At 51.3% G+C, this 23,512-nt stretch overlaps 1 protein-coding gene and 1 long non-coding RNA gene across 2 annotated transcripts in view; one reads left to right on the top strand and one right to left on the bottom strand.

Moving 5' to 3' along the window:
• Positions 1-23,512, bottom strand: part of LOC309654339 — a 1,078,238-nt gene that overhangs the window by 891,368 nt on the left and 163,358 nt on the right. The gene's annotated exons all lie outside the window — the stretch shown is intronic.
• Positions 21,129-23,512, top strand: part of ONECUT1 (one cut homeobox 1) — a 46,523-nt gene continuing 44,139 nt past the window's right edge. Inside the window, exon 1 of the mRNA XM_082447369.1 lies at positions 21,129-22,469. Coding sequence (XP_082303495.1) covers positions 21,365-22,469 — 1,105 coding nt within the window. The 5' untranslated portion in view covers positions 21,129-21,364. The remainder of the gene's footprint in view (positions 22,470-23,512) is intronic.

The raw sequence follows: 23,512 nt of genomic DNA, 5'->3' as shown, positions 1-23,512 counted from the left end.
CAAAATTAATGCACAGAAATCTCTTGCATTCCTATACACTAACAATGAAAGATCAGAAGGAGAAATTAAGGAAACAATCCCATTCACCATTGCAACAAAAAGAATAAAATACCTAGGAATAAAACTACCTAAGGAAGTAAAAGACCTGTACTCAGAAAACTATAAGACACTGATGAAAGAAATCAAAGATGCCACAGATGGAGAGAAATACCATGTTCTTGGATTGGAACAATCAATATTGTGGAAATGACTATACTACCCAAAGCAATCTACAGACTCAATGCAATCCCTATCAAATTACCAATGGCATTTTTTACAGAAGTAGAACAAAAAATCTTAAAATTTGTATGGAGACACAAAAGACAATAGCCAAAGCAATCTTGAGGGGAAAAAAATGGAGCTGGAGGAATCAGACTCCCTAAATTCAGACTATACTACAAAGCTACAGTAACCAAGACAATATGTTACACTGGCACTAAAACAGAAATAAAGATCAATGGAACAGGATAGAAAGCCCAGAGATAACCCCATACACCTATGGTCAACTAATCTATGACGAAGGAGGCAAGGATATACGAAGGAGAAAAGACAGCCTCTTCAATAAGTGGTGCTGGGAAAACTGGACAGCTACATGTAAAAGGATGAAATTAGAACACTCCCTAACACCATACACAAAAATAAACTCAAAATGGATCAAAAACCTAAATGTAAGACTGGACACTATAAAACTCTTAGAGGAAAACATAGGAAGAACACTCTGACATAAATCACAGCAAGATCTTTTTTGACCCATCTCCTAGAATAATGGAAATAAAAACAAAAATAAACAAATGGGACCTAATGAAACTTAAAAGCTTTTGCACAGCAAAGGAAACTATAAACAAGACGAAAAGACAACCCTCAGAATGGGAGAAAATCTTTGAAAATGAATCAACAGACAAAGGATTAATCTCCAAATATATAAACAGCTCATGCAGCTCAATATTAAAAAAAACAAACAACCCAATCAAAAAATGGGCAGAAGGTACAGATGAACCGGTTTGCAAAGCAGAAATAGAGACACAGATGTAGAGAACAAATGTATGGACACCAAGGGGGCAAAGGGGGGGTGGGATGAATTGGTAGATTGGGATTGACATGTATACATAACATGTATACACTAATATGTATAAAATAGATAACTAATAAGAACCTTCTGTATAAAAAAAATAAAATTAAAAAAATTTTTTTAAATAAATTAAAAAACTTCTGTTGGTTCCCTGTTGATTAAATGATAAAACCCAAACCGAACTTGGCAACAGGGCCCTTCACATGTCCTAGCTGACTTTCTTCTTGAGTAGTACACTCTCACAGTGGCTAGGCTGAACACTCAGACCTTAGTGCCCTTACACATATTATTCATTCTCTTTATCTCTATGTCCTTCCCCCATCCTCATCTTCACTTGCCCAACTCCATCTCTTCTCCTGAGTTTGAGGGGTTGCTTCCTTGAGAAAGCCATCAGTGATAAACTCCCTACCCAGACAGCTACCCATCCTCTCTACTCCTACAGCTTTCTTCAGATCTCTGAAGTAGCACCTAAATATCTGTCGGTTCCCTCGGATCAGGAACAAGGACCACTTCTGGCTTTCTCTTAACCCCTGTGCAACAGGCATTGGATGGCTAAGCAAACATGAAGTTTTCCATACTGCAAATCACTTTCCACTCTGTTCCTAAGAGCACCAGGGCAACTTCCCGTATTTTAACTACAAGAGGCCCATCGCCCTCAGGAGGCCCAAGAAGTAGGTAATGAGAGTTCTGTAAGCCCATTCCTATAGAATTCCTATAGGAATTTCTATAGAATGAATGGTGTCCTCAGAAAGTATACTCTGGGACACTCCTGGGAGCCACTTGTCAAAAACATTCCTCATGGGTATCTCAAAACAAAATGTTGGGGGGGAGGGGACAATAAAATATATTTCCCTTTCTACTTAATGCAGTGATCCGTGACCTGTTAGGAACCAGGCCACACAGCAGGCGTTGAGTGGTGGGTGAGCAAGTGAAGCTTCATCTACCGCTCCCCATCGCTCCCATTACTGCTTGAATTACCGCCTGAACCATCCCCACCCCCCTTCCATGGAAGAATTGTCTTCCACGAAACTGGTCCCTGGTGCCAAAAAGGTTGGGGACTGCTGATTTAATGCATCATCACAGAGCATAACGAGAAAGTGAGAGAAAAAAGAGCAGGAGAGAGGAAGAGCAGTGCAAGGAAGAAAGAATGAGCTGTTCAATGTCAGACTCTGCTGTCTGTCTGCCTGTACCTCCTACTACTGTCTTTTCCTTGAGAAATCATCCCAGCCAATGCCTTGCCCCTTTCCCATTGATCTTTCTATCTGGGATTTTCCACTGCTGACCAAAAATAAAAAGGAAAATTTGTGTTGTACCAAAAATCCAAATTATGTGATTTTACTAGGATATTTACTCTATCTAGATAAATATCTATCTTATCAATATAAGTGCCTATATTACATTAAGTAGTATTTATTTTGTTCTGGCAAATAAGAATAATGCAGGGTTTCTCTTGTCTCTGTAACCAGCAACATCCAACAAGTCAGTTTGGTTTTTCCTCAGATTCTTTGAGAAATATTCTCACAATAAGATGGCTTATCTTTCTAATGTTTTAAATGTAGATTGTCTGAAGCTGCTTTTCCTTTCTTCAGCTGTTTACTCTAATGTTTGGCATCTGCGGATTTTAGTCCCAGAGTTAGATCAGCCTGGAGAGTTTCTAATTTCTTGATCTCTCAGTTCTGGCCTGATTCCTGCCCCCTGGGAAATATAATGCTGCTTCTGGAATCTTTCTAAACCACACAAGGACTGTTGTATAACGACATATCAGTGATCAGAGTTTATGACTCAGAGCTTTTGAAAGTCTAAATTCTAGTATCTGTTCTTACACTGTCTCCTGGTCAGGGTTTAGGCCTCCCAGTTTTTCCCCACTTCACATTATAGAAACTAGATCCAAGAATTGATGAGACAAACCACATTTGCAAAGATAATGTTAGATTATGATAAGGGAATAGTTTAGAGAAGACAAGAATAGACATAAGAGGAGAGAAAGGTTAATGAATATTTGGCAGTCATTTAGAAATTAACCCAATATTGAGTATCTACTATGTGCCAAGTAATTTCACATATATTCTCCCATTTAATCATTAAAGTAACCCTGTGGCATAGGCATTAGTTGTCTCATTAAAAGAGAAAACTGAAGCGCAGAGGGGTTAAATGCCTTGCCCAAGGGTCCCACTGCTAGTGAGTGTCACAGGATTTGAACTTAGGTCCTTTGACTCCTGGTACAGAATTATTTTCACTGCACCACTCTGTTGAAAAGACTAGTACATTTCACAGTTGGCAATTTGTCATCCTTTGCCTATGATTCACTTTTTAATGTAAGCTTTACTAAAATAAATTCATTTTAATTCTAGTACAACCTCAGAAGGTAACCTTGTCTAGAAAAGTGAAACTGAGAGGTTGTCCCTATTCTTAGAATAGTCTAAGCAAGAACTGGGAAAGGTGGAATTTGTAGAGAGTTGATACCATTCCCTGGATCCTTTACAAACAAGAATAAACCCCTATCTAATGCAGACTACTCAATGCTGCCTCCTTTTACACTAAGTGGGGCTCTTTTACCGAGGAAGCTGCTAATATGGCATCAGGCTATTAATGGGAAAAGCATTTACTTTAGATTAAGAACAGTGTAAAGTAGTGCGGGGCCCTCTATGACTGGCTATTAGGGATGTTAATTAAATATTTATAATGTCTAAATTAGCATAGTGAAAGCTCAATTCATCAATTTGTTCTGGTCTGTTTGTAAGGGGGAAAAAAATAACTCCAAATGCCCCTGAAGAAAGATGCTATGTGAGTCAATAGGAAGATGACTGAACAATTTATTATGATTGTGGTAAACTTTTTATTTTGATTTTATTTAAAGGTACTTGTTGCAGCACCTTACCTTAAAGACCATTTACCACAGTCAATATACTGGAGGGCCATGTATTATTCATTGTTATCCAATGAAAAATTTGCTAAGGTGCTTCAATGCTGAATGTCTGATTGATTAATTGATTTCTTGATAGTTACTTCCAAAAAGTAAAGACTAGGTTTAATATTGAGAAGTGGGGCTGGAAGCCAGAAGCCCCAGTTCCTTCCTCTATTACTAACTAGCCTGCTGAAGGACCTAGTTTTCCAAGCCTTGAAATGATATCTTGCTAATAGAGTTGTTTTCAGGCTTCATGGTTAATAATTGAGAGGAATAGTTGGATCTTCTGCTGAAAACTGCTAAGTATGTGGCTGCTTCTCCTTCTGTCTAGTGTAGGGAAGCCAGGAATATTAACACCTAAATGCCCACAGCCTGGAATGCTTAATGAATGCATTTTACGAATTCCTTTCATTAAAATTATTTTTAACCTCATTTTATTATCAGAAAGTCCCAACCGTCCAATGTATTTTCAACTGTAGATGAGGCTGGCTGCAGTGGAGACTTCGTCACCAATACTTTAAAGGAAGTTGTCTGTAGCTGGCTTAAGACTACAGGTTGTCTGTAGCGGCTCATCACCACTCACACACGTTTGGGTAAATACACTTAATTATGGGTGGAGTTCGGAATTTTTTACAAATCCATTCTCCCCACACTGGCCCAGTAGTTCCCTGATCATATTTAATGAATGTACTTCTCCCCCAAAGCTAAAAATTAAAAAATAAAACTATTAGGATCTTATAGTTTGTTTTGGCTATAATGAACTGTTTTCCTTCTACCTTGTAGGTTTTCTTCTCCAATGAAGAAGTGACCCGAAATACAATTTGACCCCTCTTTATATGGGTGCATCTAAGCGCCCTCTTTCTTTCCTCCATCAGACAAGCTGGCCTTCCCTAGAGGGCGGGCTGGTGTGAAAGGGTTAAAGGTTCTCCGGTCAAAATGACCCAACAGAAGGAGCCCGGCCCAGAGCTGAAATCTAAGTGCTAATGACCGCTGCCCTTCACCCCGCTGCTGTCCACCGGCCGAACCTGAGGCCGGGTGGGGGCCGGGACTGGGAGAGGGCACAATGTTCTGCATTTAACATTTGAACTTCTCCTATCCGAGGCAGCAGGCCGTTTTGTCCTGAGGTCGCTGACCCTGGCTCCCCCATCAGCTGCCCTGAAACCTTAATTGAATGACAGATGGCCATCTTCTGGGGCGCCAGAAGCTGCGGGCTGCCAGCCGCGCGGGGGCTGCGGCCCCAGGCCCCAGCGGTCCTGCCCCGGCCCTGCCAGCAAGGGGCGGGCCGGCAGAGGCAGCAGGCGGCCCGCCAGCGCGGCGGGGACGGTGGGCTTAGGCCAAACGCGCGGCCCCGCGCCCCCTAGTAAACAAGTGCCTAAGTGGCCGCGCAGGCGAAAAATCGCTGGATCCTATAGGCCCCTTCCCGCCCTCCCAGGCAAAGCGCCCGACACAGGGCAGGCCCAAGCTAGGCCTCGGGCCCTGGAAGGCGGCCGAAAAGGGACAAAACTTCTCGCCGTCTGTGCCGGAAGGCCCATATTTCAGCAACCGGGGGCCCCGAGCGTCGAGGTCTGGGATCCGTGCGGCCTGAGGCCAACAGGCCAGCGTCCAAGCCCAAGATGCCCACCCACAGGCTTGCCCACCCGCCTGGGCCGGCGATCAGGCCCGGAAAAGGCCGGATTCCACGCCGTGCGCCCTGCCATACGCGTCCTGCCCTGAGCCACCACGAGCGCCTTCGGGCGAGCGCCATTCCCTGCCGGAGGCCACGCGAGCCACGCTGATGTCCGCACGCTGGGGTCCCGAAACCACCCCATTGCGAGGAGCTTTCAGGGCTCTAGGGTAAAAGATGGGCGCCCGGAGGCACCAAGGTCCAGCAGCGCTATCTCAGCCGCCCGCCCGCGCCCTAGTGTCCTATTTCTTTAAAATAAAAGCTGCGAGCCCTACAATTACTGGGATTACAGTGAGCGGGTATTGATCCGCAGCCGGCATTGTAGGATCAAGCAGGCGGGCGGAGGCAGACGTCGCCGCCCCCACCCCTCGCCGCCGCCTAGTCCTGCAAAGCGCTAGAAAACCGTTTCCAAATGTTTGATTTCAAACGCACCATCAACACCTGCTGCAAAAGAACGACCACCCCCCTCCTCCTCTCTTGCCCGCACCTCCTCCCCTCCGCCCGTGGGCCTCCCGGGCCCGAGCCAGCTACACAGCCACCTTAAGCCCTTTTTTCCCTTTCTTTCCTTCCTTCTTTCCTTTCTTTCTTTTTTTCTTTCTTCCTTTCTTCCTTTCTTTCTTTCCTCTCTCTTTCTATCTCCTTTCTTTCTTTTTTTAAATTACTGAGGGAAATATACACGCAAAAAAAAAAAAAATGCCTCCCCGGCAGGCGCGAGCGGGGGTGTTGAGGAGGCTGGCGAAGGCGGTAATGCAATCCTAATGCATAGATAGCTGACATCAACTTCCGTCAGGCAGCTCCTGGAGATCGAACCTTTCGATTGTAACTGGGACAATTTGCATAGTGATTCCCTTTCAGTGCTTTCCCGGGTCCATAACAAGCCCAGGCAGCTATTCAAATGCAAGTTGCAACCCCAAATGCAAGACTGGCCCGACCAAAAAGAGCCATCCGGCGCCCGGGAGAAGCGAGACCCTTGCTCTGGATCTCATCCTTCTCTCTTCTTCTTTCTTCTCTCTTTCTCTTCTCGGGTTCTTGATTTAGCTGGGAGCTGTTTATTTATGGCTGCAAATGTGTGCGTGCGAGAGAAAGGGAGAATTGATCCTTGCCTGGACTTAAAGATGGAGCTGAAGACGCTGGAGGGAATTTGGGTTTGTGCGCCTAGCTCAGACCCCGGGCGCCGAAGGGGGCCGTTTGGCACGAAGCCCGAGGTCTCTCTTTTCCGCACCCCTCACCTTGCGACCTTGCAGCAATCTGCGGGCCCTGGAGCTGCCTGGTTGACCCACCTGCCCGGGGCCGAGCTGCCGAGAAAGGCTTCATGGAGGGAGCCATCCCGTCCCTGTCTTTAAAATGAGAGCAATAAAAGGTATCACCGGCGACGTGTGCGGATCACTTTTTCTTACTGTGCGTTGGCTGAGGGGGGCGGGGAGGGGGGTGGCTTATAGGATCCGTGGGAGGAGGAAATTAGGGGACTAGAAATTGGGCTCCCCCGCTTCGTTTCCCGGTTTCTTTCTCATTTGAAATTACGCAGATTGACTCTCGCTTCCCTCCCTCCTAGGGGTCAAATCCTTAAACGCGAACCTGATCACTTGTCACAGAAGCAACTTGCCATGAAATCCGCTAATGCGCCGCGACTCGCCCACAAGGGTAAGCCAGTCTCACAGGCGCGTGCGGGGGTGGGGATGGGGGGTAGGCCGGGGCAGGGGCTCCAGGGGCCCGGCGTCGCTGGTCCTGCTGAGCCTGTAGCCACGCAAACAGGGTGGGAGCCGAGGGAGGAGGGCAGAAGCCGCGTCACGGCCAGCGAGCCGAACGAGGGCGCCCCCCTCCCAGCCTGCCCTCACGGCCTCGGCCGCTAACAGGTCCTCCTGGCAAATTTAAAGTAGCAAATGAGGGCGGGGAGGAGGCCTCCCAAACAGGGTGTAAATAATCCGGGCGTGCCCAGCGTGGTGGCGGGTATGCGAGCGCGCGTCTGCGGTTTGTGCGCGGTTCTCCCGCGAAGCCGCGTGAGGCGGCAGAACCGCAGCTGCTGTCGTGCGCGTCGTAGAAGTGCAGCTAGCCAGATTAACTGACCCAAGGAAATCCCCAAATTAGAACTTGTCTACACTTCCCTAGGCTGGTTGCCGCTTTCTAAATCTCCCAGGTTGTTTGGCTGTCTCTCCAAATCCAGACCAAACCTGCTAAGGATGATCACAGGCCACTGTCCTTGCAGCACTGACCGTTATCCCGATGGCAGAACCAGCTCCTCTGGTCAGACAGCTTAAAGCAGCAACTAAATTCGTGTCCTTTTTTTTTTTTTTTTTTTTTTTTTCCTTTAATGGCGAAAAGAAGCACAGATTTCCCAATGTTCTTTGTTTATATCGGTTCGGGTGCTGGAAGCTGTCTGACCATGAGCTTTTTCGTTGCGCCTGTTTCATGCAGAGCACTCGGGATGTTTTTTAGTCTTGTGTCTTAAAAATATATATAGAGAGAGAGAATGCTTTCCCGATCGTCTTGCAATAGGTTTCTTAAGAACCAGATATGTAGGGAAGCTTTGGGGATTGGATGGTGAGAAAAGCAGACTGGAATGTACAAATAAACCCAATGCAAACTGAAAACAAATTGAACAGAGGAAATGATTATGAAAGAAGATGAGGGAATTAACTGGTCTGGAAAGAGCAATTTTAAGGTCTGAATTTTTCAGATTTAATGGCCACACATAACAAATTGAAAGGAATTAAATCTATTCTTTTACCTATGTTTTTTTTTATTCACAACCAAAGAACACAGGCCCTCCTGGGTTTGTCGGTCAAGTGCACATTCTGAGGCATTTCAAAGGACAAGTCAGCTTTGGGGTGCTTTCCTACTTTTTCCATAAACTACAACCAGTTTAATTCTGATGGAAAACAATTTAAAATTTACTTCTGGTTGTAGAAAAAAAAGAAAAATTTTAAAATCCTGACAGTTAAACTATTACCAGATTCTAAGGGGTTAATTTGATGTAAATAACCTACTTGCCTGTGAGCACAGAATCTGGAAGTTAGAGGTCCTGGTGGCAAAAAGACTCTGTCTGGTGGTGACAGAGCTTTGTGGGTCTGAGGGGGTCTGGAGAGGCTCTGAGCCTAGCTTTGGGTTTGTTGCATCCCTCTCACTCTCTTAAAACAGTAACTCAAGATGTAAGTAAAAGTGTTTTCATTTTTTATTGATCCCACTAACATCTTTCATTATCCAGCATGTAGCCACAGCAAATTATTGCTCATTTGATACCGAGAATTCTATTGACCATCGCTTTCGTTGGAGAGAGAATTCTAACTACTCGGCTTCTCTGTAGTCAGAGCTGAGGCTGAGGACATTCCTCGGCTAAAACCCAAGTAAATTGAGCCCTCCGCCTCCAGGAATTGATGGAGATGTGTTCATTACATTGAGCCACATGAACATGCATAGAGATCTGCTTTTTACTCTGCCTGCCTTGCCCCCACTCATGCAAAAGGTCGGCCCTTTGGAACAGATCTTCCTTCTTAGAAGGCTGGGCATTCAGTTTCCCTCTCCTGGATCCCTTCTGGCAACTTCTTTCTAGCTCTGGCCAGGGTTAAGGCAAGGGAAATGACACAATGAAAGCCTGCTGTTGTGATCAGTCCTGTGCTCAAAACCACCCCAATGTGGACACCTATGGAAATTATTACCCCCGCCCAAAAAAAAAAAACTCCTAAAATATCCAGATGAGTGACTTTATGGTCTCGATATAATTTTCTAAATTAAACTGCCATCCCCTTCAAGACGCCGTGTCATCAAAGAGGGCTAAGTACGGGAGGAGGGAGCTCTGAGTTCAGCGTCTGTTCTCTCTTTAGTTGGCAATGGGCGTCCAGCCCCGAATGATAGCCCGGGCGACTCCCGTACTTGGCCAGTGCCTGAACGAAGAGGTCCCCCCTCCCACCCCGGCCCGGTGAAGGCCTGACCTTTGACCCTAGGGCTAGCAGCTCCAGGGCACTCAAGGCTGAAGAGGGACGAAGGTAGGAAAAAGAGGCTGGAGAAATGGTCTGGGAGAGGAAAGGAGAGGCCAGGTTTGTTCCCCAAGAAGCTAGTGGCTGAATCTGGCTTCACGCCGAAAGGAACCGAAGCTGCCCTACAGCAGGGGCCACCCGACGTCTCAACCCTCGGGCTGCCTTCCGCCTCCCCAGGGTGGCTTCCTCGGACCTGCGTGTCTGGACCCATGCGCCCTCGCGGCCTCCCTTTGGGCGTCTCCATGAAAAGTGCCCCGACTCAAGGGTGCGCTGACCTGACACTACCGGGGCGAAGAGGGAGACGTCGAGCCTGGCAGCAGGTGGGGCTCAACCACTGCTAGCCCGCCGTCGGCGCCCAGCCGGGCCTGTCACATTTCCCAATAATACGTAATCCACGGCTGCTACCCCATAAGCCCTCGCCCCCAAGAGAAGGCAAGGACGACCTTGGAGAAGCCATGCCCGTGGGGACTCAGTGGAGGAGATGGTTTGGTTGGGTTTCATTTCCACAACCACCAGGAGATAAGTGCCCTCGGTTCCAGAACAAAAGGAGAACCAATTAACGACTTTAACAAATGAGTCGGCGCGTGCAGCCCGCCAAACAGCTCCAACTCCAAAGGTGAAGGCACAGTTGGGGCTCTAAGGGATCCGCCTTGGCAGTTATTTTCCTAACGGTGCTAAGTGTGCGTGAAACTGTTCGCACTCTCTCGAGGGCCGCGCTCCATGAACCCTCACGCGTTTGGGAGCTACTTTGTTCTAGAACAAGGTGGTAACGGGGTGGCAGCATGCTCTGTGCACGCTGGACTCTCACCCAAGAGCAGCAGCCTAGAGATGAGAGTAGATTCTAACTCGGCTTTTGGGGATGGGGGGATAGGGGAGGGGTATTTACGCTGAGATTCACACAGTGGATTTTTAGTTGCTGTTGTTTTTCTTTTTGTTTTTAACGTAGATAGATAACCCCGGCATTGGTGTAACCAGCGCGCACGCCCAATGCAGTCGTGTTCCTTGAATGCGCGCCCCACCGGCCACACTTGGAGAATCCAGCCCACAGTGGTTTCGGAAACCCCATTTTCCTGATTGCAGCCCAGGCTCTGGAACCCCGCGAGGCTTCCAGGGGAGGGAGCCCCATCCGGGCCAAGTAGTGGGTCAGACACACACACACACACACACACACACACACAGACGGAGGCAGTGCTTCGTAGGATCGAAGATCCAGGGTGGCTGGATGGGGATCTGGGAGGCTACGGCTGAGGGAGGCCCTGGCACTGCCGGAGTTGTGCAACCACTAAAGCAGCGCAATCCTGATAATTATTTTGGGAAAAAAGACCTGGGACCTAGGTTTGAGCTAAAGAGGGTAGGGGCAAGTGACAGATGACTGAACATTTCTTTGGAATGAGGGAGAACTGAGAACTACCCAGCTGGCCCAGCGTTGCCGCAATCTGGACATTAGGAAATATATTCTCCTCGCACACACAGCAGCACACATCTCCTCCGATGGCAAGCTCACCCCTGCCCAGGGAGCCTCTGGCTCGGCCACTGCACCTCCCAACTGCTTTTTCAGCCTCTTTCAGGTTTTAGCAGGCAAATGAAACAAGAAGAACTCGATAGTAAATTATTTTATTCAGACTTCTGTCTTTTTATGAAAATAAAAGGCAACACTTTGTCATTTTTAATCATATAAGCAGACAATAAACCTAATTTCGATATTGATTTTTTCCAGAATCAAGTGATTTTGTGCACTGTCTGTTGTATTTCCTTTCTGAGGAAGGGCCATTTGCTGGTAGATTGTGTGGCTCTAAGACTTCACTACATGTAGCTGATTGTGGACTTTGAAGCCAGGTAGCTGAGAGGGGGCTCTTCCTGGGTGGCAGGAAGTTTGGTTTTTGTCTAATTATCTAGTAATGGTTTCAACTTGGCCTCGCCTGGTGCCCTAGGACAGATTTAAGGCTCAACTGGTGCTTTTAGGAGTTATGGCCTCAGAAATTCACTTTAATTTTTTTCAAAATCAAAATCAAATAAACAAAAATAAAAACAACAACCCCAAAAATCTTGATGATATCAGGGGCTTAGACAACACCATGAGGAGCATTAGCAAGGGGAGTGCGCTCTCCCAGCAGCCCCAAGTTCAGGAAGGGGCATGACCCTGAGCTGGCCAAACTTGGACTGCTGCAAAGGCCCAGCGGAGAAGTGTCAGGGGATGCCAGTTACTGCCAAAGGGTTCAGAGGCATGGATGATTTCTCCGAATTATGGTGCTCTCTTTCTTTTTTCAAAAACAAGACTATATTTGATGTTGATGACAAATGGAGTTGGCACCTCTCTTGTGAAAGTCTCGAGGTGCAGAGAGATGGGCCAGGCCTCCACCTAGCTGTAGAAGGAAGACAAGGAGGGAGGGAATGAGGGGGGAAAGCTGCAGAGAAGAAAAGAGTGAGGTGGAGAGAGGAAGGAAAGAAGAAAGATGAAATCAAGAAAAGGAAGAGGAGGTGGAGAGGAAAGAAAAACGGAAGGAAGAGGGGGAAGACAGAAATAAAAGGGAAAAGGAGAAGTGAAAAGGACGGTGAAGGAGAGGAAGAAAGGAAAAGAAAAAGGAAAAATAGATTTTAAAAGACTAATAAAAAATAAAATTACCCCATCCTTAAGAGGGAAACTGCTCTGTGGACTACCTGGGACTTTTCCCACAGCTCCGGGTGGTTTCTCCTCCCTCCTGGAACACAGAACAAATGACAGTCCCGAGCATAAATTCAAAGACCCTCAACTCCTACTCCAATCCAAAAGGCTGGACTCAGGGCACACGGACCGCTGAGACCCACCTACTAACCCAGCGTCCGCCGACGCCCCCCACACCCCCGGCGGTGAATGGCAAAGGTCACCTTCTCCCCCCTACCCCCCCCCCGCCCCCCGCCGCTGCTTCCAAGGGCCTAGGACCCTGGCTGGGGGGGGAGGGGACCTGACAGTTCTATGCCCGGCAGAGGGGGATGGAACCTCGGGCCTTCGAGTGACCCTAGGGCTCTGACCTTTTCCGCCGTCCTCCAGGGTCAGTAGTTAACCTTTCGCTCCCCGCCCCCGCCACTCAGTGGCCCTCGGCTAGGGAGAGTAGGTCAATATCTGGGACCAGCATAGGAGGGGGCGGCGCCCAGGCCGAATTGCAAGCGGATGGGGCCCAAACCACCGCGCTCATTCTGCTCCCCACGCCCAGAAAACCCAGCCTCAAGGATTCCTCGCTTGCCCGGCGCTGGATGCCAAGGCCCAGTTAAACCCCGTACCTGGTAAAGAACCCGCTGAGGCACGTAGGAAGAGAGTGGACTTCTTTCCCATTTTTCCTGCCCTGTTTAGAGCAGTTTCTCTTCTTTCAAAGTGTCACCCACCCCTCAGACACCAGCCACCCGTTTGCATTTTGGGGATCTGAAGAGCTTTGGTCAGGTGGGAGGCAGTGCAGAGTCAGACTTGTGCCCCCCTCAAGCCCGAAGCATTTAACTCCTCTGTGGGAATAGGTGCCAAGAGAACCAGTGAAGAAATCGAACCAAAGTCCGTGCTGCAGGGCCCAGCTGATTGCCTCACTATCCCTCCCGGGACAGCAGGAACCAGCCTAGCGCCTGCCCCGTTCCACTAACTTCCGAAAGCGCCTGCGACCGGCGCCCCAGAGGGCTCTCCCGGCGGGGACCGGGGGAAGGTGGGCGGCAAACCGGAGGCTGCAGAGGCTGGCGGAGCAACCCCCCGCCCCCAGCTCCCCGCGGCTTGGGGTTTTCGCGGTCTCCCCAGCTGGAGCCGGGGCCGCCAGGAGCCGAGAGCGTTAGGTTCAAATGCATCAAGTCTCTGAAGTCATTCATCCGGTTTCATAAATAATTTTCTTATTACACTTAAGCCCGATTCCTGCCCCCTTCCCGTTTTTATTGCGGGGTTTCAGCGGCTAAAAAGTTTCTAAGTCGGGTGGGCCGTTGTTTTCCTTTTTCCATCATTAACATCTTTAATATAAGCTATCAATAACCCTGTCGTTCGGAGCCGAGTTTCACGGTATTGATCCACGCGGCTATTCATCTCTGCCATGCAAGACACGGAATAATTTTCGCATTACAGTAGCTTGGATTTGCTTTTAATTCATATTTAAAGCTGCAACCGGCTCGGTGGAGCGCTCTGCGAAAGACTAGAGGCGCCTAATTAATAATAAGTTAGAAACGAAGGAAGGCACCGGCGAATAAATAATTAATACAGACATCTATGTCTCTTTGAATATTGCTCCTTTAAAAATTTAGACTTACCAGGACCATACTGTAAGTCTGCAATTTATATTGCAGGGATGATTTAAGAAAGCTATTTTTTTCCCTTGAAATACAACACTAAATTATTTACAGTGTTTTTGCAAACCTAAGTTCCTTCATTAGCCAGCCCCTCCGGTTTGTTCCTTCCAGGTGGAAAACACTAATTTAAAAAAATAATCCTAATAAGAATCATAATAAACTCCCAGGAACCACTGTCTGCAATTAGCTAAAGGTGGCAAGGGTGGGGGCTGATTGGCTGGAAGAGAGGAGTATGGGGTCTTCAGCCCTCCGAGGGGCTGAGAGCCGCCCCGTGGTGGTGGGCGGGGGCGGGGGGTTGTTTGGAAGAGAAAACAACAAAATCCAAAATCATTGGGCAGTGACTTTGGGCATTCGATGGTTGCGGAAGAAACAAAGTTTTAGGTAAACTCAGAGTCCTCAAGGGGACTCCAAGAGGGAGGAGGCTATGATTGGGAGGGTCCCAAGTCCTTCCCCCTACTCCCCATGGGGGGAAAAACATAGAATTTTTAGAGAAAAGCTATTGAAAGCCAGGTCTGGATTCCACGCTATCCAGGAGCTGCCAGTGGGCCAGAAGAGATAACAAAATTCAAGTGGGTCAGAGTGACTGAAGATGGACGAGGTTTTGTGTGAGAGAGACTCGGATTTGTTTGCCATATTGTTAGCAATATTGATTTTTTTTGTTACTTGGATTAATGTATGTTAAACAGGGAAATGCAGGCATTAGTCAAGTACATTATAATCATCTATTGTTGAGACCGACCTTTCTCAGGTGAGTGCTGGAGGCTCAGGACTCTGAGGCACTTCCAGGGGCTCAAGACCATCCAGGCCCAGGTAAGGGCATCCGAGATCCCCCAGGGTCTGGCAGTGTAGGGAGAAGACAACCTCAACTCCAGCTCGCTCTCCCTCCCCCCTCCTTTTAGAATTCCAGGCTTATTTAACCAACCCACTACCCCGGTATGTCTGGCTCAATCTGTTGCTGGGTTAAATGATGATTAGAGAACTTGAGAGGTGGAGGCATTCTTGACACCCAAAATTCCTCACTGCCCCCCCACGCAACTTCCCCCACAGCCTCCTAGCCCCGCCTCCAGGTCTATTGGCCCTGGTGACCATCCCATCTACCCTCTTGGGTCTCGACCAAGAGTCCCCAAGGGTAGGGACTCGCACATGCCAGTCGGTGGCCTGAGGCCTGGAGGGGAGCACAGCCCCTGAGCCTACACAAGTTCATGCATAACATGCATCTACACCGTTAGGCCTGGAAAAAAGAGGTGGGGAGAGAGACGCCTGGAGACCCTCCCGGCCCCGACTCAGGACCTTGGATGCTGGCCCGGCCCTGAGAAGCGTGCCTCAGAGACAACGCCCCTCCCCCCCCATATCGGTCCCCAGGGTCGTCTTCCCCTCACCCAATCCCAGCCCCCGCCCCCCACCCCCGCAGGCCTTGTCGCCTCACCCTGCCATTAGGGGAGAGGGGTTCTAAGGTCACACACTCTGCTTTTCTTCCCAACCCCCCTCCCGCGCCCTGGGTCACCGCATTTATGGGGCAAGATACCTTCACGCACGAAGGTCCCGCCGCATGAAGGTGAAGGTCTTTTCCGAGCTCCACCGACGCTGAAGGGCTTGCACAGAATCCCTTGGGCTTTGGACGGTTCAGAAGGGGGCAAGAGGGTGAACTTCAGGGTTAAAGGGCGGGGATGGGGGTGGGGGAGAGACTTCTGGGCGCCTGACGACTCCATAATCCTTCGCCGGATTGGCGCTCGGGCAGGCGCTCGCCCAGAGCCGGAGGGTCCCACAGCCAGAGGCTGCATCTCTTGCCAGCCACGAGGGTGAAGGGATGAGGAGGCCGAGACATGCAAGGCGGACAGGGCCGGATGGGCAAGAAAAGAAGGAAACGTGTGGAAAGTGTGAAGGGGAAAGGAGAGACGAAGGTTGGGAGGGAAAAAGGAGGCTCGGCCTGGAGAAAACACAAGGCCCGGCGCAGCCCGGGAGGGAGGCACGAGCAAGGGATGGGGAGCCCAGAACACCGGCGTTTCATTTTTAAATCTTCTAGGTGTCTGCGGGTCAAATAAAGACAAGGGCCGTAACGATTATTCTGTTAAATCTATGGTACTTGACTTCGCAAACACTAATTGATTAGACACCAAAATGATTTGTTTAAAGAGTTTTCCTTCCCAAGGGCAGCTGCTCTCGGGCCCGGGTCGGCGTTATCCTGCGAGGCTGCGGAAAAGATCGGCCAACGCGCCGCGCGCCAGGCCGCAGAGGCCGCAATCGGCCCGGGGCTATCGGCGCGGGTTCACGCCCCTTCCGCCTCAGGCTCCCGGCTGGCCAGCACCCCACTACCTCCGCCCTTCCTGTCCTCCGGGTCCGGAGCTTGCTGCACCTGGGGACCTTCGTGAGCCGACTGTGCCTTCTGCCCGCCCCTTTTGCTCTGAGTTGTCCACACTTTGGGTCGCTTTGATCTGCTCCAGAGAAAGGACCCCCCTCTCCCTTGCCTCTGGCCTCCCCAGCCTCCAGCCCTGGCATTCTCTACCTCGGCGGCGCGCGGCTAACCCAGAGTAGAGCCCCAGAAGGGAGGCACTGCAAGAGCATTAACCACCGCCCCAAATCTGGTAAATTCTTTGCCCCTACCCCACCCCGCAGCCCGGATAGGTCTCCTTTGTAATATACTTCAACAGTACAAAGATAAGACCAAGAAAGAAAATCCACTGAAGGGTTGGCCAGAGAAGGTCACCTGCCCCGGCATCTAGCTGGCTGCGTCCGCAGCGGGGTCCTGAAGCCAGCGTGTCCCACCTGGGAGCCTTGGACCCCACCCGAAGCCCCACGGCATCAGGACACCCCTTATCCCTTCAAGCGCTCTCAGCTGGAGACCTTGAAAAGCCCTCGCCGAAGTGGGCGACCGTTGGAATGAATCTAAGCGCAAGAGAAGCCACCTCTAGCTTATCGGATGCCCCAAGAATGGAAGTAACCGGAGATGCTCCCAGAGGGGTCTGAGGTCCTAGAAGCGCTGCCCCGACCGCTCTGTGCACCTCCTAGAACCTGGAGTCCGCTAGGGTTGGCACCAGCTGTCAAAGAGCTCTTCACCAGAGCGTCTTCTCTGGGGTGTGGAGGGTGCGGTTAGGAGATGGAACAAAGGAGAGTGCAAAACACAGAATAAAAAAATATATTGTTATGAGCAAACACTGTAATTTACATTAAAAAGGGAAAAAGGAAACCGAACAGATGAATAAAAAGTCTATGAAGGTCAAAGTTTGATGAAGAGGGCTAGAATAATTGATTACCGCTTCCTTGGCCCCCATAAAGTGGAGAGAAGCCATTGACTGATTTTTTTTAACGGTTGTCAATAATGAATCATCAGGCCACCCTGCTGTGAATTTTTTGGCGTTCCATTGTAAGCCAATAGCAATTTTCTGGGGGGGAAAAAAAATCTGCAGAGGTGGGAAGAAGACAGGAGAACCTGGCCAGAAGCACCCAGGACCAAAATCCTTCACCCACAGTTATCAAGTGCCCTACTGTGCCAGACACCAAAGAAATGGTTCCTCACCAAGAATTTAATTCTAGACTTGCTACAGGATACAGAAATGCTGGTGAGTTACATTCTGAGGCCCTGGCCAAGGAGTCAGACTCTCCGTGGAGCCCTGGGTGAGGGAATCTTCCCTGACACCCAGATTTGCTGTTTGTGCGGTCAACAAATGGGAAGTTAACATTTAATGGCTCAGAGAGGCTAGAAACAGTATTTTGGAACGGTCCTGAACACTGGGACTGGGCCATATGTTACATCTCTGTTACTCACAAAGAGCACTAAAGCAGTAACTCTGAAACTGATGGAAGGTTCTCAAAGAACCTTGTGTGGCCAGCATTTGGAGGAAAGACCTTATTCTCATTCTCTTTTCTAAGCCTAGTGGGGTCACCTGGCAAGCTCTAGCCCACCCAGCATAGGAAGGATTGCACCTGCCTGACCACCACCAGCAGCACCCCAACATCTACAAAATAAGCAGTCTAAAATCTTTGTTTCCACACTGAAAACATTGCCAACCACAAGCATCCAGTCCATAGTCTTATTTCCCTTTTTCTTAAATATATACATGTATGAAATGGGGTAGTGACTGACATTATTTTTTTCTTTAAGTTCCCTGTAGCTACTCAAAATCTAACCAGCTGACAATGAGCCCTCCCCTCAAGCTTCTTGGCTGTGATAAAGAACTGTACAGTATCCTGTAATCACATACACTAGACCCACTGAGTAATTTCAAGAGACCCCTCCTTGGCCTCTTTAATCCTCCATAGTGCACCTGACGTTATGCTGGGCAGTGGAAGGAGGAAGGGAAGAGAGGGACAAAATGACAAAAAGCTATCCCAGCCCTCCTGTCCTTCCCCCCCCCCCCACACACACACACACACGCATACATGTGCATTCACCCTAACTAGGCCTAAGAGCATCCATCCCACCCATCATACATTCTTAGTAATAGGAAAGTTTTACAAGACATTGAGTAAGAATAAAATGTTTCTGAGAAATTACTGCAATTCAGTCAACTACAAGAAAACAAAGGTTAAATAAAAGGAATGAACAGCCAAGAAAGATTAGGGAGATTTGCAAACTCCCCAAGCAAGTTCTGCACTCACATTAGTCCACCATATACAATACTTATCCAGATTTTTACTTTGGCTCCTCCTTTAGGGACCAGCACTGAACTAGGCCCCCTTTTCATGGGGGGTGGGGCCGGGGGGGCAGAGGGAGTTAAGCTCACCTGATCCCAGCCCTCTTCAGGTAGACTCCAGGGGCTCAGCCGAGAGCCTCACATGAAGGAGCGTTTCCAGGATCAAGTCCCTAATTAGTTACACAAAGAGAAAACCATGAACAATTTGTGCATTTGGTGGTATTTACTTCTTTCTTTTAACAAACTGCCTTTGGGAAAGAGAGTTGTCATAAGGGCAAATCGATCACTTCAGGGGGATTAAAATATGGGGGGGCAAACGGTTTAGCTCAAAGTCTGCCTTCTACGTTAACCCATTGTTTGGTCTCATATAAGAGCTACATGCTCTATGTTGTAAGAAATGAGAACAGAAACAATAAGGAGCCAAGAATTCAGCTTCCCACCAACATATTGTGATCCACTAGGCAGAAAATATGTTTTAAGCTTGCATATATGTATGTATGACTAGAGAGATGTAGATACAAGAGTAACTTTATGTTTTCTGAGTTCCTTTTTGTCACTGTATTTTTCCCAAAGACCTTTTACTCTCTGGAGGTTTTAAATTCCTAAATATTCATTGTGCTGTGCAAGCTGATGCTAAGTCGACCCCCATCTCCAGGACCTCCATAGGCATTGTTTGGGCAAAACAGGAGTGTCCGTGGTGATGAAACCAACCAGGTTAACCGATCTCAGGACATGACCACTTTCAAGGAAGGCAGGTAGAGTAACCCACTGGCCTTGACCTACCTTGATCTTGATGTTACCCAGGCGGTGGTAGGGACCTGGGCAGAGATTGGCCTGCTCATGCCTTAGCTGGTGAGAAGTTTCCCCCAAGGATAGACTGGTCCAAGCTTTTGCCTAAGGGACTCAGCCACCACTACTACTACCATTCCACCACCCTGACCTCTCCTAGGGTCTGGGAACATTCCCAGCAGAGACACCGGTGGTGGGCTCCGACCTGGTGCCCCAGGAAAGGAACATACAGTCTGAGTTTGGCCACACACACTTTGTTCCATATCCGAACCCATATACCCAGGTTCTGAGAAGCTGTCCCCCATTGTGACCACCACTCGCCCGGGGCTGAGGCTCGGCGCTGACCGGGTCATAACTGCCAAGGGCTGGACAATGGGCACATCTGTCCTTTCTCTGAGGGATGAAAGCACCTAAGCGGACACGCTCTGCCTTTTGTTACGGTTTTTTTTTCCCTTTCTTTTGTAAATGAAAGAAAGCCGCGGCATGTGGCGGCCGGGTATACTTCCCACACTGGGGACCTCCCCACGCGTCCCCACCAGGCCCAAGGACCAGGTTCGATTCCGGATTGGACCGTGATTGTGGGAAGCGAACAATTACGCCCGAAGCTGAATTGATTTTCAAATCTGGAGGCTTCTCGCAGGGACGCCGGTAAGAGGGCGTCCCTACGGGCTAAGAAGAGACCGGCGCGCCTGGTCCACCCTGCCGGCGTCAGTCCTTCCCGCAAGCAGCGGCCTCTTGGTGTTTTACCAGGAGGGCCATGAAGAAACCGCAGGAACAGCCCGAGCCTCGGCGGCCCCACCAGAACCCACGAGTTAACAAAGGAACCCACCAGGGCACTCACAAAACACACACACACACGCCAAGTCATTCACGAAGCGGCGCGCCGCCTTAATTATCAGCTGAGCCGGAGAAGGACGCAGGCGGAGGAGGACAGCGAGGTATGGCCGGGGCTGGGACTCTTGGCACTACGCTCACCTCTTCGCAGAGCATGGAAGAGTCAGGGTGGGCAGAGAATTATCAGGGAGGACAGTGGTTGTCGGGTCAACAGCCTCCAGGTTGACCAAGGCCTTTAAAATATTTGCTCCCCTCCCCCTCAAAAGGCCAAGCACCTGAAGATGGGGAGAGCGTGGACTCCCAGAGGCCCTCCCGGGAAACAAGCCAGGGTGGAAGGAGTGATGACACCAGCTGAGGCTCCCCGGGAAACCTGCACCGGGAGGCAGCAACTGGAGAGAGGGGCGATGGCTCTCTAGGCATACTGCGCCACCCGGGAGGCGAGCCCAGCAAGTGCGGCCGGGGGCTGGGAAGAGAGCCCACCCGAGCCAGGGAGCCGAGAGGGGCCCAAGTTTCCCAGGGTTGCGGTAGCAGCCCCAGATCGCACTCTACGTTACACACTCGCACGTGCGTACCACTCCCCCGCCGCCCAGCGCCTTACGAGCGGCGCTGGGACCCCCTCCTTCATTTGTACGGGGACGTCACGGGTCGCGCGCGCGGGGACTGAGGGGGCGGGGCTGATCCGCGCGCCTGCGCGCTGCGCCCGGCGGGCGTGAGGGCGGGCCGCGGCGGCGGCGGCGGAACAGCGGCCACAGAGTCTGCAACAGTAACCGAGACATGGCTGGAGCTGGCCAGCGGCGCGGGCAGGCAGCAGCCGCGGAAGGCGCAAGGGGTGCGTCAGGGGAGCCGGGGGCCTCACAATTCTAAGAAGGAGAGGGACGTGAGGGGGCCGGGGGCGGGCGGGCTGGGGGAACTGCGCTCGCCCAACGGCGCGGATCCTTTTTGGAAATTAATATTTAAAAAAAAAAAAAAAAGCTGAGGACGCAGAGGGGAAGGTGGGGGCAAGAGGGAAGGCGAGACACACTGAGAGGGAGACAGAGCCCCACAGTGAGAGGAAGGAAGGAAGGAAAGCAGCAGTCGCCAGCAGCCGATGTGAAGACCGGACTGCATGCGCCCTTCGCCGCCTCTGCTCGGCCTCATCGATGTTGTGTCCGCCGCCCGCTCGCCCAGATCACCATGAACGCGCAGCTGACCATGGAGGCGATCGGGGAGCTGCACGGGGTGAGCCATGAGCCGGTGCCTGCCCCTGCCGATTTGCTGGGCGGTAGCCCCCACGCGCGAAGCTCCGTGGCGCACCGCGGCAGCCACCTGCCCCCCGCGCACCCGCGCTCGATGGGCATGGCGTCCTTGCTGGACGGCGGCGGCGGCAGCGGCGATTACCACCACCACCACCGGGCCCCCGAGCACAGCCTGGCCGGCCCCCTGCACCCCACCATGACCATGGCCTGCGAGACTCCCCCAGGTATGAGCATGCCCACCACCTACACCACCTTAACCCCTCTGCAGCCGCTGCCGCCCATCTCCACCGTTTCGGACAAGTTCCCCCACCATCACCACCACCACCACCACCACCACCACCCGCACCACCACCAGCGCCTGGCAGGCAACGTGAGCGGTAGCTTCACGCTCATGCGGGACGAGCGCGGGCTGGCTTCCATGAATAACCTCTATACCCCCTATCACAAGGACGTGGCCGGCATGGGTCAGAGCCTCTCTCCCCTCTCCGGCTCCGGTCTGGGCGGCATCCACAACTCCCAGCAAGGGCTCCCCCACTATGCCCACCCGGGCGCCGCCATGCCCACCGACAAGATGCTCACCCCCAATGGCTTCGAAGCCCACCACCCGGCCATGCTCGGCCGTCACGGGGAGCAGCACCTCACGCCCACCTCGGCCGGCATGGTTCCCATCAACGGCCTTCCTCCACACCACCCACACGCCCACCTGAACGCCCAGGGCCACGGGCAACTCCTGGGCACGGCCCGGGAGCCCAACCCTTCGGTAACCGGTGCGCAGGTCAGCAATGGAAGTAATTCAGGGCAGATGGAAGAGATCAATACCAAAGAGGTGGCGCAGCGTATCACCACCGAGCTTAAGCGCTACAGCATACCACAGGCCATCTTCGCGCAAAGGGTGCTCTGTCGCTCCCAAGGGACCCTCTCGGACCTGCTGCGCAACCCCAAACCCTGGAGCAAACTCAAATCCGGCCGGGAGACCTTCCGGAGGATGTGGAAGTGGCTGCAGGAGCCGGAGTTCCAGCGCATGTCTGCGCTCCGCTTAGCAGGTGAGCGGGCCAAGGAGCTGGGCGCGCGGGGAGATAAGGTATTGGGGAAGCTGAAGGGACCCAAGGAGGCAGGGAAGGAGAGAGATCTGTGCGCGCTCCATCCCGTCCTCCTTCCACCGAGAGGGGAGTCCCTAGGCCTGGAAGAGCCAGAGCGTGGCTCCCGGGAGCAGACAGCCTCTTGCAGGACTCAGTGCATTGGGCTGTGGAAGGCTCCGGGAACTGAGCAGTGCGGCCTGGGTGATTGCAGAGGAGCATTTGTGCTGGGAGACAGCGCAGGAAGCTCGCACGACCGTAGGAGGAAGGAAATCCCAGCACCTGGCTGGATACGGTCTGTGCGTCGCTGCTGGGTTTGGCACTCCAGGTTTGGGGGGCGAGAGAGGCGACGCGTGCGTGGAACTGCGCGCAGGTGCTGCCAACCAGTATCCCTGGCACATACCCGGGCGCTGTGCTGGAGCGTGCGGGAGCTGCCCGCCAATGTTTGGCTGAACTCGCTGCGGTGACCCCCCCTCCCGCGCTCACTTTAGTGGCGCGGGGCGGGGTGGGGGGCTGGAGGGTGGGGAGCGCACTCTGGGAATTCCAGCAAAGGTTCCGAAGCCGCGCGGCGGTGGGTGTGTGGCGCAGACGCTCCGTAAGGTTTAGCACGCACTCTGCGCTTGTGACCGGCTGTAGAGAGGGAGGCAGATCGTGCCAAGGTCCAGGTGAGGGCAGCCGAGCAACAAGGGAGCTTCTAGCTTAGCCCAGAGACCGATTTCGCTGCCGACTCGCTTAGGACTTCGCATTTTGTTTTATTCCTCTGCATGAATTTTCGTCTGAATCCCCATGCAGTGGGTGGGAGTGTGAGGGAAAAAACCAAGTCTTCGAGCAGAGGTCTCCGGGCCCAAAACCCCGAGGGCCTGGTGTTTGCGAGTTGAGCGGGAAGGTCTTGGCGGCGCTGCATAGACACAGCGCCCAGTTCCCCCAGCCTCTCCAAGCCAAGGTAAGGGGAAGGCTCTGGCCGGCCGACCGGCGGAGGGGACAACTGACCCCAGCCTGAATCACACGGG

This window comes from Balaenoptera physalus, assembly GCF_965194825.1.
Source record: "Balaenoptera physalus genome assembly, chromosome: 2".
NCBI classification, from domain to species: Eukaryota; Metazoa; Chordata; class Mammalia; order Artiodactyla; family Balaenopteridae; genus Balaenoptera; species Balaenoptera physalus.
Note: the sequence above shows the minus strand (reverse complement) of the source record. Positions and strands in the feature narration are given on the sequence as shown.